This window comes from Orycteropus afer, unplaced genomic scaffold, assembly GCF_000298275.1.
Source record: "Orycteropus afer afer isolate SDZICR_OR568_19922 unplaced genomic scaffold, OryAfe1.0 scaffold00894, whole genome shotgun sequence".
NCBI classification, from domain to species: Eukaryota; Metazoa; Chordata; class Mammalia; order Tubulidentata; family Orycteropodidae; genus Orycteropus; species Orycteropus afer.
The window spans coordinates 506,746-521,058 of NW_006922481.1; the positions used below are offsets into that span (position 1 = coordinate 506,746).

At 37.8% G+C, this 14,313-nt stretch overlaps 1 protein-coding gene across 1 annotated transcript in view; it reads left to right on the forward strand.

Moving 5' to 3' along the window:
• The window catches only part of KBTBD2 (kelch repeat and BTB domain containing 2), a 15,012-nt gene extending 8,020 nt beyond the window's left edge, over positions 1 to 6,992 (forward strand). The window contains exons 2-3 of the mRNA XM_007958251.2: positions 1,505 to 1,670; positions 5,457 to 6,992. Coding sequence (XP_007956442.1) covers positions 1,505 to 1,670; positions 5,457 to 6,992 — 1,702 coding nt within the window. The remainder of the gene's footprint in view (positions 1 to 1,504; positions 1,671 to 5,456) is intronic.
• The last annotated feature ends 7,321 nt before the right edge of the window (positions 6,993 to 14,313 follow it).

Below are 14,313 nucleotides of genomic sequence, written 5' to 3' on the forward strand. Positions count from 1 at the left end.
GAACAATGTTTTGTATAGTATGTTATGCCAATTGAGCTTGATGTCCCCTGTGACTATGGTCCTGAACCCACAGGTTCAACTACTCATTTCCTCAGGGCAGCTGTCTGTGACCAAGCAGGGAGCACACCCTTGCCCCGTGAGCTCTACTATACACCTGGGAATTCTGATCATTCACATGGACTTATAGGACCATTGTCTGCCAACTCTATATATGTTCTTGCATACACTCCCCACTTCATAGACATACCTAAATGGTTTAGCCTGTCCGCTCATCTATCCACCTGTATACCCATGTTTGCCTTCACTGACAATGCAGTACTTTAGTGCGGAAGAGTTCATCTTTGATGACTGTACCTCCCCTGTACCTCTCTTTGTCTTTCTCTTCCTCAGTGCTACTGTATTGGTCTCTCATATTTGGTACATTGCCTTTCTCTTCACCCAAATCAATACTTACATGTAGATAGATCTTGAAAGAGCACAATACACAAGGCAGACATTCTTTACTAGTTTAGCTGAACTATTGTTTGGTTTTAGGAAGTCTTCAAGTGTTATTTTTGGTTTAAGGTTTAAAGATATCTCAGAGCAGTAGTTACAGGGATTCATCAAGCCTCTGTGGCTCCTGAAACTCTGGAGTCCATGAGGATTTTAAATTCTGTTCTTTATTTCCCCTCTTTTGATCAAGAATTTTTTTTATGGAATCTTTGATCAAAATGTTCAGTAATAGTAGCTGGACACCATCCACTTTTGATCTGATGGCAGAGGAGGCAGTTCATGGAGGCAGTTAGCCACAAATTCCATGTTCTCTTCCTTTCTCCTTCCTCCGTTGGTCCAGGCAAATAGAGACGAATTGTTTTGCCTTGGATGGCCTTTTGCAAGGTTTTAAGACCCTAGGCACTGTGCAGCAATTTAAGAAGTAGAACAGAAGCACTAAACATGTTATTAGGCCAGTTATCTGAGATATCCTGTGAAACCATGACTCTAAATATCCAAACCAAGGAATCATATGAGCCTAATGTTTCTGATGGGAGCTCTGGTAGCATAGTGCCTAAGGCACTTGACTGCTAACCAGAAGGCTGGCGGTTCAAACCCACTAGCCACTCCTCAAAGGAAGATGGGGCAATCTACTTCCGTAGTGATACTGCCTTGGAAACCCAAGAAGGGGTCGCTATAAGTCGGGTCCAACTCGACGGTACATAACAACAACAACAACATTTCTGATGTTCATCTGTTATAGTATGTATTTAAATTGTTGAATAGTATTCTATTTTATGAATTCAAGAAGTAAGTGAACTTTGTTGGATATTTTCACTGAGAATGATACAGTGGAATAGTCTGTTATATTTGGGATTGGATTATAGTTTTGTTTCCTGTCAAAAGTCTTGCTTTTTAAGTTGTCAATCAACAAAGCCCCAAATAAATGTCCCATATTACCTAGTTTTTCTGCTTAGTCTATATTTGCTTAACTCTAAACTTTTAGGGTTTGTTTTCTTCTTCCCTGCTGTAGGGCCATGTTCATGAGTGGACTAAGTGAAAGCAAACAGACACATGTACACCTGAGGAACGTTGATGCGGCCACTTTACAGATAATAATAACTTATGCATACACGGGTAACTTGGCAATAAATGACAGTACTGTTGAACAGCTTTATGAAACAGCTTGCTTCTTGCAGGTAAGTAGTTTTTCCAAGAAGCAGTATTTCATCAGTGGTGCCTTATGGTGGATTTTATAAGGTAAAAGTTTTCTTCTCTTAATGGGTAACCAAACTATGGTATATACACATAATGGAATACTATGCAACCTTAAAGAATAGCATAGAATCTGCAAAACAACACATAACGTGGATGAACTTGGAGGACATTATGCTGAGAGAAATAAGTCAATCACAGAAAGACAGATACTGTATTAGTCTGTTATTTTAAAAAGTCAAGGAAGGGTTTATGTGTATGGAAGGACGTTTTCTTTGGTTACCAGGGGAGGGGAGTGTAGATAGGTAGAGACAGGTATTGATTTGGGTGAAGAGAAGGGGAATGTGCCAACTGTGAGTGATCAACACGGTGGCATTGAAGAAGAGGAAGACAGCTGTATGGGAGGTGCAGACAACAGTGAACCCTTTTGCAGATGTAGTACTGTGTTGTCAGTGAAGGCAAATACTGATAGATGGGTGAACAGGCTGAACTATTAGGTATGTCTGTGCAGGGGAGAGTGTGCCCATGACCCATGTATAGGGTTGGCAGACAGTGTTTCTACAAGTGTGTTTGTATGTTCTGTAACAGTTCCCAGGTATATAGTAGAGCTGATAAAGGACAAGGTTGTAGTCACTTCTTGGGCACAGCCAGCTACCCAGAGGGAGAGAATAGTTGGACCTGTAAGTTCAGGACCATGGTTTCAGGGAACATCAAGCTCGGTTGGCATAAGATACTACACAAAAACATTGTTCACATTCTACTTTGGCAAGTAATGATTATGATCTTAAAAGCTTGGAAGCGGCCATCTGGATACAATGATGGGTCTCTCCTTTTCCAGAGTAATGGACAAGGCAGAGGTAGCTTTGGGGAGGAAGTGGAAGGGAAGCTTTAGCGTAGCATTATGGGAAATTGTAGTTAGGTCATGAGACACAGTGTGAGCTGCCTGTATGGAAAGAGAATTTGTTCTGTAAACTTACACGTAAATCACAATAAAAATTTTTAAAAAAAGTTTTCTTTAAAAAGTATAAGAATGAGAAAAGCAGAATAGTATTTGATCAGCCAGTAGACTTGCTCATTTTTTATAAGGACTTAATTCAGTTAATTAAAAAAAGATCAATGAAAATTTCATACTGGTTTCAAATTTTGTCTAATTCAAGAATTTAGATTTCAAGTTAAAGTAATTCTTAACAGTGATTATTGAAATTAAGTGTTTTACTTTTTTATATTAATAATTTATATGTACAGTTCTGATGGTATTTGCATATAGACAATTTTAAGATTCTTATGGAAATAGTGTTGTTATGTGCCGTCGAGTCAGACCTGATTCATAGTTACCCTTCCTTGAGTTTCCAAGGCAGTATCATTACGGAAGTAGATTGCCCAACCTTCCTTCTGAGGAGTGGCTGGTGGGTTTGAACCACTAGCCTTCTGGTTAGCAGTCAAGTGCCTTAGGCACTACACTACCAGAACTCTTAAATATTTATTTATTGTAACTATGGGATCATAAATATTTAAGTTCTATAATTTCCATAAAAATATAAAAAAAAATTTATATGAAAATACCATGAGAACTGTACATTTTCTGGTGACGTAGTGCCTAAGGCATTTGACTGCTAACCAGAAGGCTAGTGGTTCAAACCCACCAGCCACTCCTTGGAAAGAAGATTGGGCAATCTCCTAGTGATACTGCCTTCGAAACCCAAGGAATGGTCACTATGAGTTGGATCGGACTTGACGGTAGTGAGTTTGGTTTTTTGGTTTCATTTATTAAGGAGAATTTCTTAAAATAAAAAATGATGTTGATGTAATTGCCCATGAGAATGTATTTGCTCTTATTTTCTGTCAAATTCTCCTTTGAAATTTTAAGAGTATAAAAGTTACTTCCGTCTTACTTTCCTTGTTTCGGAATAACAGTTTATATTTCAGAAACAAAATTTCTTCTCAGTAGCCTTTAGACCAGCAGTTAAATTCTGGTAGCACAGTTTGTGATGTATAATAGGTACTTGGTAAATGTGTACTGATGAATGAATGACATTGTTTGAATGCCTGTACCTGAATATAACCAGAAATCAGCCTGTCCCTTATGTACTTTCCTTTAGTTTTACAAATTGTGTAGTGTCCTAGTGTATTTTCAGTTCTGTGGAAACTAGCAATCATGGTAGCTTCCTGCTGCTGTAGAATCAAAGACATTCACAGCCTAAATCCAAGCTTGCAAAGGAAAAATGCTTACTGTAAGCACTATCCTTCTATAGCCTGGTAGTTTACACCACTTCTTTTTAAAGCCAGGAATTAAAAGCAGATGTTTTGTCAAAATTACTAAGAAATTAAATTCCAGAACATTTCGGTACTGATTAAAATTGATAATGTCCCCTTTTTCTGCCATGTTAATGAATTGTGTGTACGTATGTATCTATGCCTGCCCAAGTGCAAAACAAGACTCTGCCTCTTGGACTGAGTTGCCCTAGCATGAGATGGAGCATTTTATGTCTATCAATAATACTTTCACTATTAACCACGTGAATTGGTAATGTTTTTATGTGCCAGATATTGTATTGATTTTTATGTAGATTCTTCTTTGATCTTGAAAATAATTGTTTGAGGTATACAACTGCTACTTATGCATTTTTATACAAGATAAAACCAAGAATTAGAAAGGTAAAGCTACTTGTCTAATATGCAAGAACTGACTACCAATCCAAGTTTTGAATCCAAGCATCCTGACTCTTCGTTGTAAAGTGCTTCTGGTTAACCACTGTGATGTTGAATACATAGTAGGTAGTACTTCTCATTCAACTGAAATCTAACTCCCTTCTTAAGAAAAGATAAATCCAAGAAACTTGGAGTGGGTAAGATGAGTCATTCAAGTGTAGGTAATTTACAGCTGCAAGTAAGCGAATTCATTGTTCCGTTGATTGGTTATATCACCTCTGTGGCTAAGCAAGGCACATAATATACTGGTTTTAGTCCAAGTTGATTCCAACTCATAGCAACCCTATAGGACAGAGTTGAACTGCCCTGTAGGATTTCCAAGGCTATAACTCTTTACAGAAGCAGACTTTGTCCCATGGAGCAGCTGGTGGGTTTGAACTACTGACCTTTTGATCAGCAGCTGAATGCCTTTAACCACTATGCCACCAGAGTTCCTTAGAATTCAGCTATTCAACAATAATTTTTTTTTTTTTTATTCTTTGACTTATTTACTTATTTCATTTGGTTGCCACATAATAATTTTTAAAGCCTTAGAAAAGTATAATTTCTTTGTGGATTTCCTTACCTTTCCCTTAAGGCTTTTTTTTTTTTTTTTTTTAAAGTGCTTATTTGATGCTGTACTACTGGCTCCTAATACGACAGTTAAGGCCACTGGGTAGGAAGAAGAAATGCAGGACTATTCATAGTTTTGTAATTTTATTCTTACTGAAAGACATTATGTTTTAGCCCTAACATATGCATCTGAAAATAAAATAATACCATAAGCAGATCTGATTAATATATGTGTGCCTTACGTAGAAATAAAATGTATCTATCTTACTCTTAAGAGTGCAGATGGTTAAGTGATCAGCTAGCAACCGAAAGTTTGGAAGTTTGAACCTACCCAGAGGCACCTTAGGAGAGGCCTGACGATCTGGTACAGGACTCAGCTTTGAAAACTCTATAGAACAGTTCTGCTCTGCACACATAGGTCTCAGTGACTCAGAATTTACTTGATAGCAGCTGGTTTTTTTTTTTTAATTTATCCTGCCCTTATCAGCCCTTTTCCTTTTTCATTGTAGGTAGAAGATGTATTACGACGTTGTCGAGAATACTTAATTAAAAAAATAAATGCAGAGAATTGTGTGCGGTTATTGAGTTTTGCTGATCTCTTCAGTTGTGAAGAATTAAAACAAAGTGCTAAAAGAATGGTGGAACACAAGTTTACAGCTGTGTATCACCAGGAAGCTTTCATGCAGTTGTCACATGATCTACTGATAGACATTCTCAGTAGTGACAATTTAAATGTAGAAAAGGAGGAGACAGTTCGCGAAGCTGCTATGCTGTGGCTGGAGTACAACACGGAATCAAGATCACAGTATTTGTCTTCGGTTCTTAGCCAAATCAGAATTGATGCACTTTCAGAGGTAACGCAGAGAGCTTGGTTTCAAGGTCTGCCACCCAATGACAAGTCTGTGGTGGTTCAAGGTCTTTATAAATCTATGCCTAAGTTTTTTAAACCAAGACTTGGGATGACTAAAGAGGAGATGATGATTTTCATTGAAGCATCTTCAGAAAATCCTTGTAGTCTTTACTCTTCAGTCTGTTACAGTCCCCAGGCAGAAAAAGTTTACAAGCTGTGCAGCCCACCAGCTGATTTGCATAAGGTTGGCACTGTTGTAACTCCTGATAATGACATCTATATAGCAGGGGGTCAGGTTCCTCTGAAAAACACAAAAACAAATCACAGTAAAACAAGCAAACTTCAGACTGCCTTCAGAACTGTGAATTGCTTTTATTGGTTTGATGCACAGCAAAATACCTGGTTTCCAAAGACCCCGATGCTTTTTGTCCGTGTGAAACCATCTTTGGTTTGCTGTGAAGGCTATATCTATGCAATTGGAGGAGACAGTGTAGGTGGGGAACTCAACAGGAGGACTGTAGAAAGATACGACACTGAAAAGGATGAATGGACAATGGTAAGCCCTTTGCCTTGTGCTTGGCAGTGGAGTGCAGCAGTTGTGGTTCATGACTGCATTTATGTGATGACACTGAACCTTATGTATTGCTATTTTCCAAGGTCTGATTCATGGGTAGAAATGGCCATGAGACAGACTAGCAGGTCCTTTGCTTCAGCAGCAGCTTTTGGTGATAAAATTTTCTACATCGGAGGGTTGCATATTGCCACCAATTCTGGCATAAGACTCCCCTCTGGCACTGTAGATGGGTCTTCAGTAACCGTGGAAATTTATGATGTGAATAAAAATGAATGGAAAATGGCAGCCAACATCCCTGCTAAGAGGTACTCTGACCCCTGTGTAAGAGCAGTTGTAATCTCAAATTCTCTGTGTGTGTTTATGCGAGAAACCCACTTAAATGAGAGAGCTAAATATGTCACATACCAATATGATCTAGAACTTGACCGGTGGTCTCTTCGGCAGCATATATCTGAACGTGTACTGTGGGACTTGGGAAGAGATTTTCGATGCACTGTGGGGAAACTTTATCCTTCTTGCCTTGAAGAATCTCCATGGAAACCACCGACTTACCTTTTTTCACCAGATGGGACAGAGGAGTTTGAACTGGATGGAGAAATGGTTGCACTGCCACCTGTATAGTTGGGAGTTAATGGAGTGCACACCTGAAAATTACATACTTTGTCATTTTCTTTGCTAAACAAGAGAAGCTATGAAAGGACTAAATATGAGTACATAAAAGTCTATCTTTGATAAATTTTATTTTTATGCCCTACTTAATATTTGCATCAGTATAATATATATCAGTGAGTCTTACAGAAAGATATGGTTCCATATTATGAAATAGATTATCCAGTAATTGAGAAATTTTTATGTGTATCATGAGCGCTTAAGAATCTGAATTATCTAACAGATTGTTAGCTCTGTGTATGTACAGCTCACAAAGTTCACTTACAAAGATAGTTTCCTGTTCCTAGTGTGGTATATGATACTATGCTGAGGTTATTTCAGTATATGTATTTCATTCCTGTGCTTCTGTTCTGAAGTCCTGGAATATAGTTTTTTCAGTGTAATTAATTCAGCTGCACTTAACACTAATGTCCATGTTGGTATAGAAATGCTGTCTAAATCCTATACTATAGTTGAGGAAGTTCTTCCATTTTATGTATTACACAGGGAAAGCTATGACTGCAGGATCAGTCTAACTATACTATTAGGTGCATGTATTCTCTTTTCACTAACTTATACTTGTCTATCTAGAATACAGGTCTTCCAGTCAGCTGGTCATTTACCAGGTGTGGACTAAGTTGTTGGGCTTGCAAAAATAATTGCTAGCCTCTTGTTGTGCGGGTCTGTGTGGAGCTTTGATCAGTAAATGCCTCCACTTTCTGTATTACATTAACATTGGCTCATGCATATAACTACCTGCTGCTGATGTATTTCTCCATCTTAAAGATTTAGAGTGGATTAACCAGGTCATCTTTGTTAATTTAATAACAAGCATTACTGTAGAATGATTGTGTGTAGATATCTGTTAGTTGTCAGGGTGTTTTTTTTTTTAAACCTGTTGTGTGTGTGTGTGTTGGGAGTGTTAGGATTAGGAAGGTGAACTGTTCAGGAATTCTCTGCACTAGCCGTGCAGAAGAGCAGTTAACTAGTGCTGCTCTGGCATTAATCCCAGGAACCACTAGCAGTAGCGGGGCGCCGCCAATCTAACATGAGCACAGGTGCTTCATGGACAAACATTACTGGCATGTTCAACTGCATAATGTTCTGGCACTGTATTTTGAATGACATTAATTTATTAAATAAATTGTATATATTCGATACCTGTTTTTCTTTCGTGATGAGAATAGTACAACTGTACTTTTAGTTTGGATTTTCCTAGGTCACTTTAGCTTGGTGATAGGTGATTTCAGTATCTTGCTTGCCATATATGTGTTTAGCTTTGCTTTTTTATTGTCTTATTTGATCCTTGCTAAATTACATAAACTAGAGAGCTAAAAGTAACAACCTGTTAGTGACTTGCAACCGTCGTTGCATATTAGAATTATCTGGAGGTACTTTTAAAAGTTTGGGATGATTCCTGAGATTGACCCAGAATCTCTGGTAAGTGGACACCTAACAGTGGAACTTTTTAAAGCACTACAGGTGGTTCTTTTGTGCAGTTTTAGTTGAGAACCATTGGATTAGGCCTTAAATATAAGGATTTGATTCTAGATTACCAGTCTTTCTGGAGCACATCCTTGATCCATGTTTAAAGACTTTAACTGCCTCTCTCCACTGACAACTGAGTGAAGTACAGATTTCTTAGCACATTTAAGGCCTTCTATAATTTGAGTTTAAACTGTACAGATTTATCTCACATTGCTTTCTCACAACTTTATCTTCTGATTAGGATTTTGCTAAGCTTTTTTGCCTTTGCCTGTTGCTTTCTGTACTCAGAATGTTCTTTGCATCCCAGCTGTGCTTGTGGCTGTCTTTCTATATTCAATATCTGTTTAATGCAGTTTGTAAATGAAAGCTTCCCTGATAGCCACTTCTTAGCATGTACTGGAAAGAACACTTTCTCACATCTTTAGTGTCTTGTACCTTGATCTTGTTCATTGAACTGATGATCCTACTGAGTATTCTTACTAGTCTTAATGCTCTTCTCCCAAATGTTCAAATTTTTTGAGGATAAGGACTTCCTTATGGCTGTATCCCAAATGTTGATTGAAAGCAGGTATATGCAGAGGGTCTTGGAACTTTTAAAGAGTTGAATTAATAACACCAAGTTCTTTATTCTCATCGGTTCTATCAGTTACCTTTTTTCTTAAGCTATCTCCATACAGTTTAGTCTGTCACCTGAATTCTTCTGCCATTCTCTTATCAATATCCTAAACAGTTCTTTGTTATTCAAGAACTGTGTGGCTAAACCTGAAACTTAGGCAAGTTTGACTGTATCTACCTTATCTGTTTGCAGCTGGGTAGCTGAACACTACTACAGAAAACCACATGCTGGCACAAACTGGAGCCCTGTATAATTCATGGTCACCAACCTCAACAAGGTCCTCAGTATCAGTAAACTTGTTCTTCATTGTTGACGGTATGAAACCTGGTCTCATTGGAGCTTCACCCCTCCCCAACTTTTCCTTTATTAGCAGATTACTTCTTTTCCATAGAAAAAATAATAGAGGGGAAAACCCTCAAATATCCATTACTGAAGCTATCTCTACCTGTCTTCACCATTGCTGCTTCTGCCCTGTTCAGAAAGAGAATAGGAGTATTAAAGTTCTGTACTAAAGAGTTTGTCCTTTCCATTCTTAGAAACTTTGCTTTCTGATTCAGTTGGTTCCCAAACTTGTCTGTGCACTCGAATCATGCTGGCAACTTAAATACAAATTTCTGGGCTCTCCCCAAACCTTAATAAACTTTAAGCAGTTCTCCCCAGCTGGTTCTTACGCAGCCAGCTCATTCCTTCAGTATTTTCTCCCTTACAAATGAGTCCTTCCCTTTCTATAAATATAACCAGACCTTTTTAAAAAAACAAACGTTTTCCCCTCCTCAGTTCTTTCTTCTGCCTTTCACAAAACTAAATCCTTGAATTTGTTATGTTCCTACTCTAACCATTTACCACTGCACTTGTGGTTGAGACTGGCTTCTGCCACTGACAGACCACTGAAACTTAAGTGTTTGGAGTTCAGAGCCTATTCATCTTGTTTGACACTTGGTAGTAGTTTACACTGCTGAACACTGTATTTGAAACACTAAACTGGACTTGTAACACTGTGCTCCGCTGATTTCCTACCTCTGACCTTTCTTGAGACCCTAGCTGATTTCATGTCTAATCATTCTTGGTCTTCCTTTTCATACATGCCATTAGTTCATGTCAACAAATAATGTTGATTCCCTTCAGCCCAATCCTTTCTACTAAGAGCCAAACTTGGATGTCTCGAAGTATCTCAAATGCAAAATGTCTTTTTCCTCCTCTTTACCTTACACTCATTCTGGCCTCTGGTCCAGGTTCTATCAGTATATGTGGCACCATCATTCATCTAGTTGCTCAACCAGACACTTGAAAGTTAACTTTGAGGCTTCCCTCTCCCTCACCTCCATAGCCAGTCAATCACAAGGCCTTGTACATTTTCTTAAATAACTTTTGAGTTCATCTCTCACCTGGGGAGCTTAACAGTTTCCTAAATGATCCCCCCATAACAGCTTTATTATACTGGACTTCACATACCTTAAAATTCACTCATTTAAAATGCACATTCAGTACTTTTTAGTCTGTGCATAGAGTTGCACAACCATCACCACAATGGTCAAACATTTTTATGACCCTAAAAAGAAACTCCTATTCATTATTAATATTTCCCCCTAATGATCTGCTAGTTTTTGCCCACATTTTCTCCACCCTGTAATCAGATTATCTTTTTTCAAACAAATTTAATGGAGTACAATTGTTAGAACCTTTAATGTCCTTAGAGTAAAATCCAAGTACTTTGTGATTTACATTGTCTTCACAATCTGGTACCTGCTAGTTTTGGTGGGTTTTTTTTTTTTTTTTTTAACTGTTTCTTGGCTTCTTTTTACACATAGTTTTTCTGCCTTGAAACACTCTTCCCCATAACACTAAGGATAAGGAATACATGGAGAGGTGCACAAGAGGTACAAACAACAAAAGTAAATACTTTTACATACACAATACTTAATTATCAGTAATAAACAATCTACAGGTGGAAACATAGGTAGAATGATCAGGTATGGGTAGTCAAAAAGGAATATGTAAGTTTGGCAGATTTCTATATACATATTTGTATGTGCTAGGAGAATGTCTATATATAGTAGCTAACAGGGCAAAGTTAGCCGTAGCCAAACACCTTGAGGGAGTGAATTGCTGGGCCTGTGGGCTCAGGAGCACGGTCATGAGGGACATCAAGCTCAATTGACATAACATAATACACAAAAACATTATTCTGTATTGTAGTTTAGTGAGTAGCAACTGGGGTCTTGTAAGAGTAAGATGCAACAATTGGTCTCTCCTTGTCCAGAGCAAAGAAGAGTAAAGAAAATCAAAGATACATGCAAACAGTCCAAGGCACTTGGACCAAGGGCACTTCAGCCTACATGACCCCTGAGCCCAGAATTAGATGGTGCCTGGCTACCACTACCAACCTCTTGGATAGTGATCAGAATTGGAGATCCTGGATAGAGTGGGAGAAAAATGTGGAACAAAACTCAAAGTCATAAAAGACCGAGCTTACTGGTGTGGTAGAAACTGGTGGAAACATCTGAGACTGGCCCCTAGTCAGTCACCTTTTGGACCTGGAATTGAACTACAGTAGCTTAACTTCTAGCCAAACAATAGGATTAAGAGGTGAACAGTTAAACTAGTAGGTACATTCCTTAGAGCAAGAAGCCATGGAGGATCTGAAGGGCAACATTTCGCACAGGGACATGAGTCAGAGCAGGAACGCATAGGGGAAGACAACACAGGGTATAGGTAACCACAGGGAGGAAGTGGGAAGAAAGCTGTTACATTATGGGGATTGCAAACAATGTCATGAAACAAAATGTGTATGACTTGTTGAATGGAGAACGAATTTGTAAATTTTCACCCAAATTACAAAAAAAGTGCTAACAAGAAAAGCCATACGTAATTTACGCTATAGGAAGTAACTTCAGTAGTAAAGGCTCGTTAGCTTGAGGACTTCTTTCTCATTTGGATGGCTAATCTAGAATTTCTATATAGAATGCCTAAAGGTTGCAGTATGTTCAAAGGAGATCCTGGAGTTCCTGGTTTGAAGCTGCATGTGCAAAACAAGTATTCATTTTCTTAGTTTTTGTATTACAGAACAATAAAAATTAAAAAAAAAACCCACTTCCTCATTTGTTAAATCTAAGGTGCGCATACATCTTTATGCCATTGGTCCCTTTTGCTCTCAAAAGTGACCCTGTTTGGATCGTAGATTATATGATGACTTTGGTTAAATTCAGTTTATTCAAGTAACTTCCTCCAGGAGGCGTTTTCTTTTATTCTCTCCATAACCTTCGATTCCCTTTCTATAAACCTCAGTTGGACAACATTCTGCCTAACAATCATAAAACAGTATTGTAATTGCTCATTTGGGTCGCCTTCTTCATTGCTGTGAGGACAAGGGTGGATGTCGATCCTATTCGTTTCTGTATCTTCAACACCCAGCAGTATCTTACATACACTAAGCACTTAACTGAATGAAACCTATATAAAGGTGTGCTGAATCACAAGGGGGATATGAATTACAGTTAAACTGCTTATTTAGATCACTATTTTGGAATTGTAATAATTAGTACTGATGCGACATTACAGAGAAAAGAATAAACGTCAAATGATCTGGCATTTAAAAAAGTTTTTCAACAACATGAAAATGATAGCACACCATGACCAAAAAGGGTTGAACCCAGGTATGAAAGGTTGATTTGGCATCTCAAACTCCCAGAAAACACCTTATTAACAGAGTAAAGGAGAAACCCCATATGATTATTTCAGAGAAATGTACTTGGCAAAATCCAACACCTGTTTATGATAAAAACAGCGAACTAGGAATAGAAGGAAACTTAAAGGACATCTGTGTTAAAACCTACAGCTAACATTTTACGATGAACAACAGAAAAGAAATCTCTTCCTCTAAGATCAGGAACTAAACATGACTGTTTGCTTTCACTACAGAATTCTATTCAAAATTCTACTGGAAGTCCTAGCTATGGCAATAAAGCAAGAAAACAAAGCAGAAGGAATCTTTATTAGCGCTAATTGTTACCAAAGTCACAGGGAACAAAACCAAAATACAAAAACCAATCACTCTCACTGTTAGTGGACCCTCTGAAAATACAAAAGCTTAATTAGTAATATTTTTAAAAATGAGTAGGAAAAGGTGTAATCCTGCACACTGAAAACTGCACAACATTGCTAAGAGAGATTAAAGAAGTGGAGGGATACACGATGTTCATGGATTGGAAGAATCAAGATTGTTAAAATGGTAATTTTCTCCAGATTGATCCATAGAATCAATGCAATCCCTCTTAACTTCCCATTAAGCTTTTTATGTTAAAGTTGATAAACTGATTCCAAAATCCGTATGAAAAAGCAAAGGGGCTACAATAGAAAATATTCTTTAAGAAAAGGAAAAAATGAAGAACTTACACTAAATCATTTTAAAACTACTATAAGACACTTTGGTACTACATAAACATAGATATAAATCAATGGAATATAATAGAGTCCAGAAATACAAGAAGTCCCTGGATTATGAATGTCTGATTTACATACAACCTATAGTTACAAACCAACTCCCATAAAGCTTATTAAAAATTCCCAGGTACATAAAATAGTTCATAGTAACAAAAGGGTGCTACTTTGTATAATTTAATGTTAAAGATGTTTTAGCTAAAGATGGACATGTTTGATGTTTTTTTATGCATGGAAATTGTACAGTATATACTAAGATAATAGTAAATGACATTAAATACAAACTGCACATAATTGTTATGACTTATGTGCAAATTTGACTTAAAGATAGACTTAAGAGCAGAAATCAGTAATCCAGGGACTGCCTGTAGATATACTTGGTCAATTTTCAACTGAGGTGCCAAGGTAATTCAATAGGGAAAGGATAGTCTCTTCAAAAAATAGTGCTGGAACAATTGGGGAGTTACGTATTTATATATCCATATACCATAGAAGGCTGGCAGTTCAAATCCATCAGCCACTCCTTGGGAGGAAGATGGGGCGATCTACTTCCGTAGTGATACCACCTTGGAAACCCAAGGAGGGGTCACTCTGAGTTGGGTCCGACTCGATGGCACATAACAATAACACCAATACCATAGAAAACCTAGGAGAAACGTAGATAGATTTTTCTGTAATCAGGGAATGTGGAAAGCTTTCCTAACTATAGTTCACATTCCAGAAGCAGTAAGCTAAGGAATCATTTTATTTAAA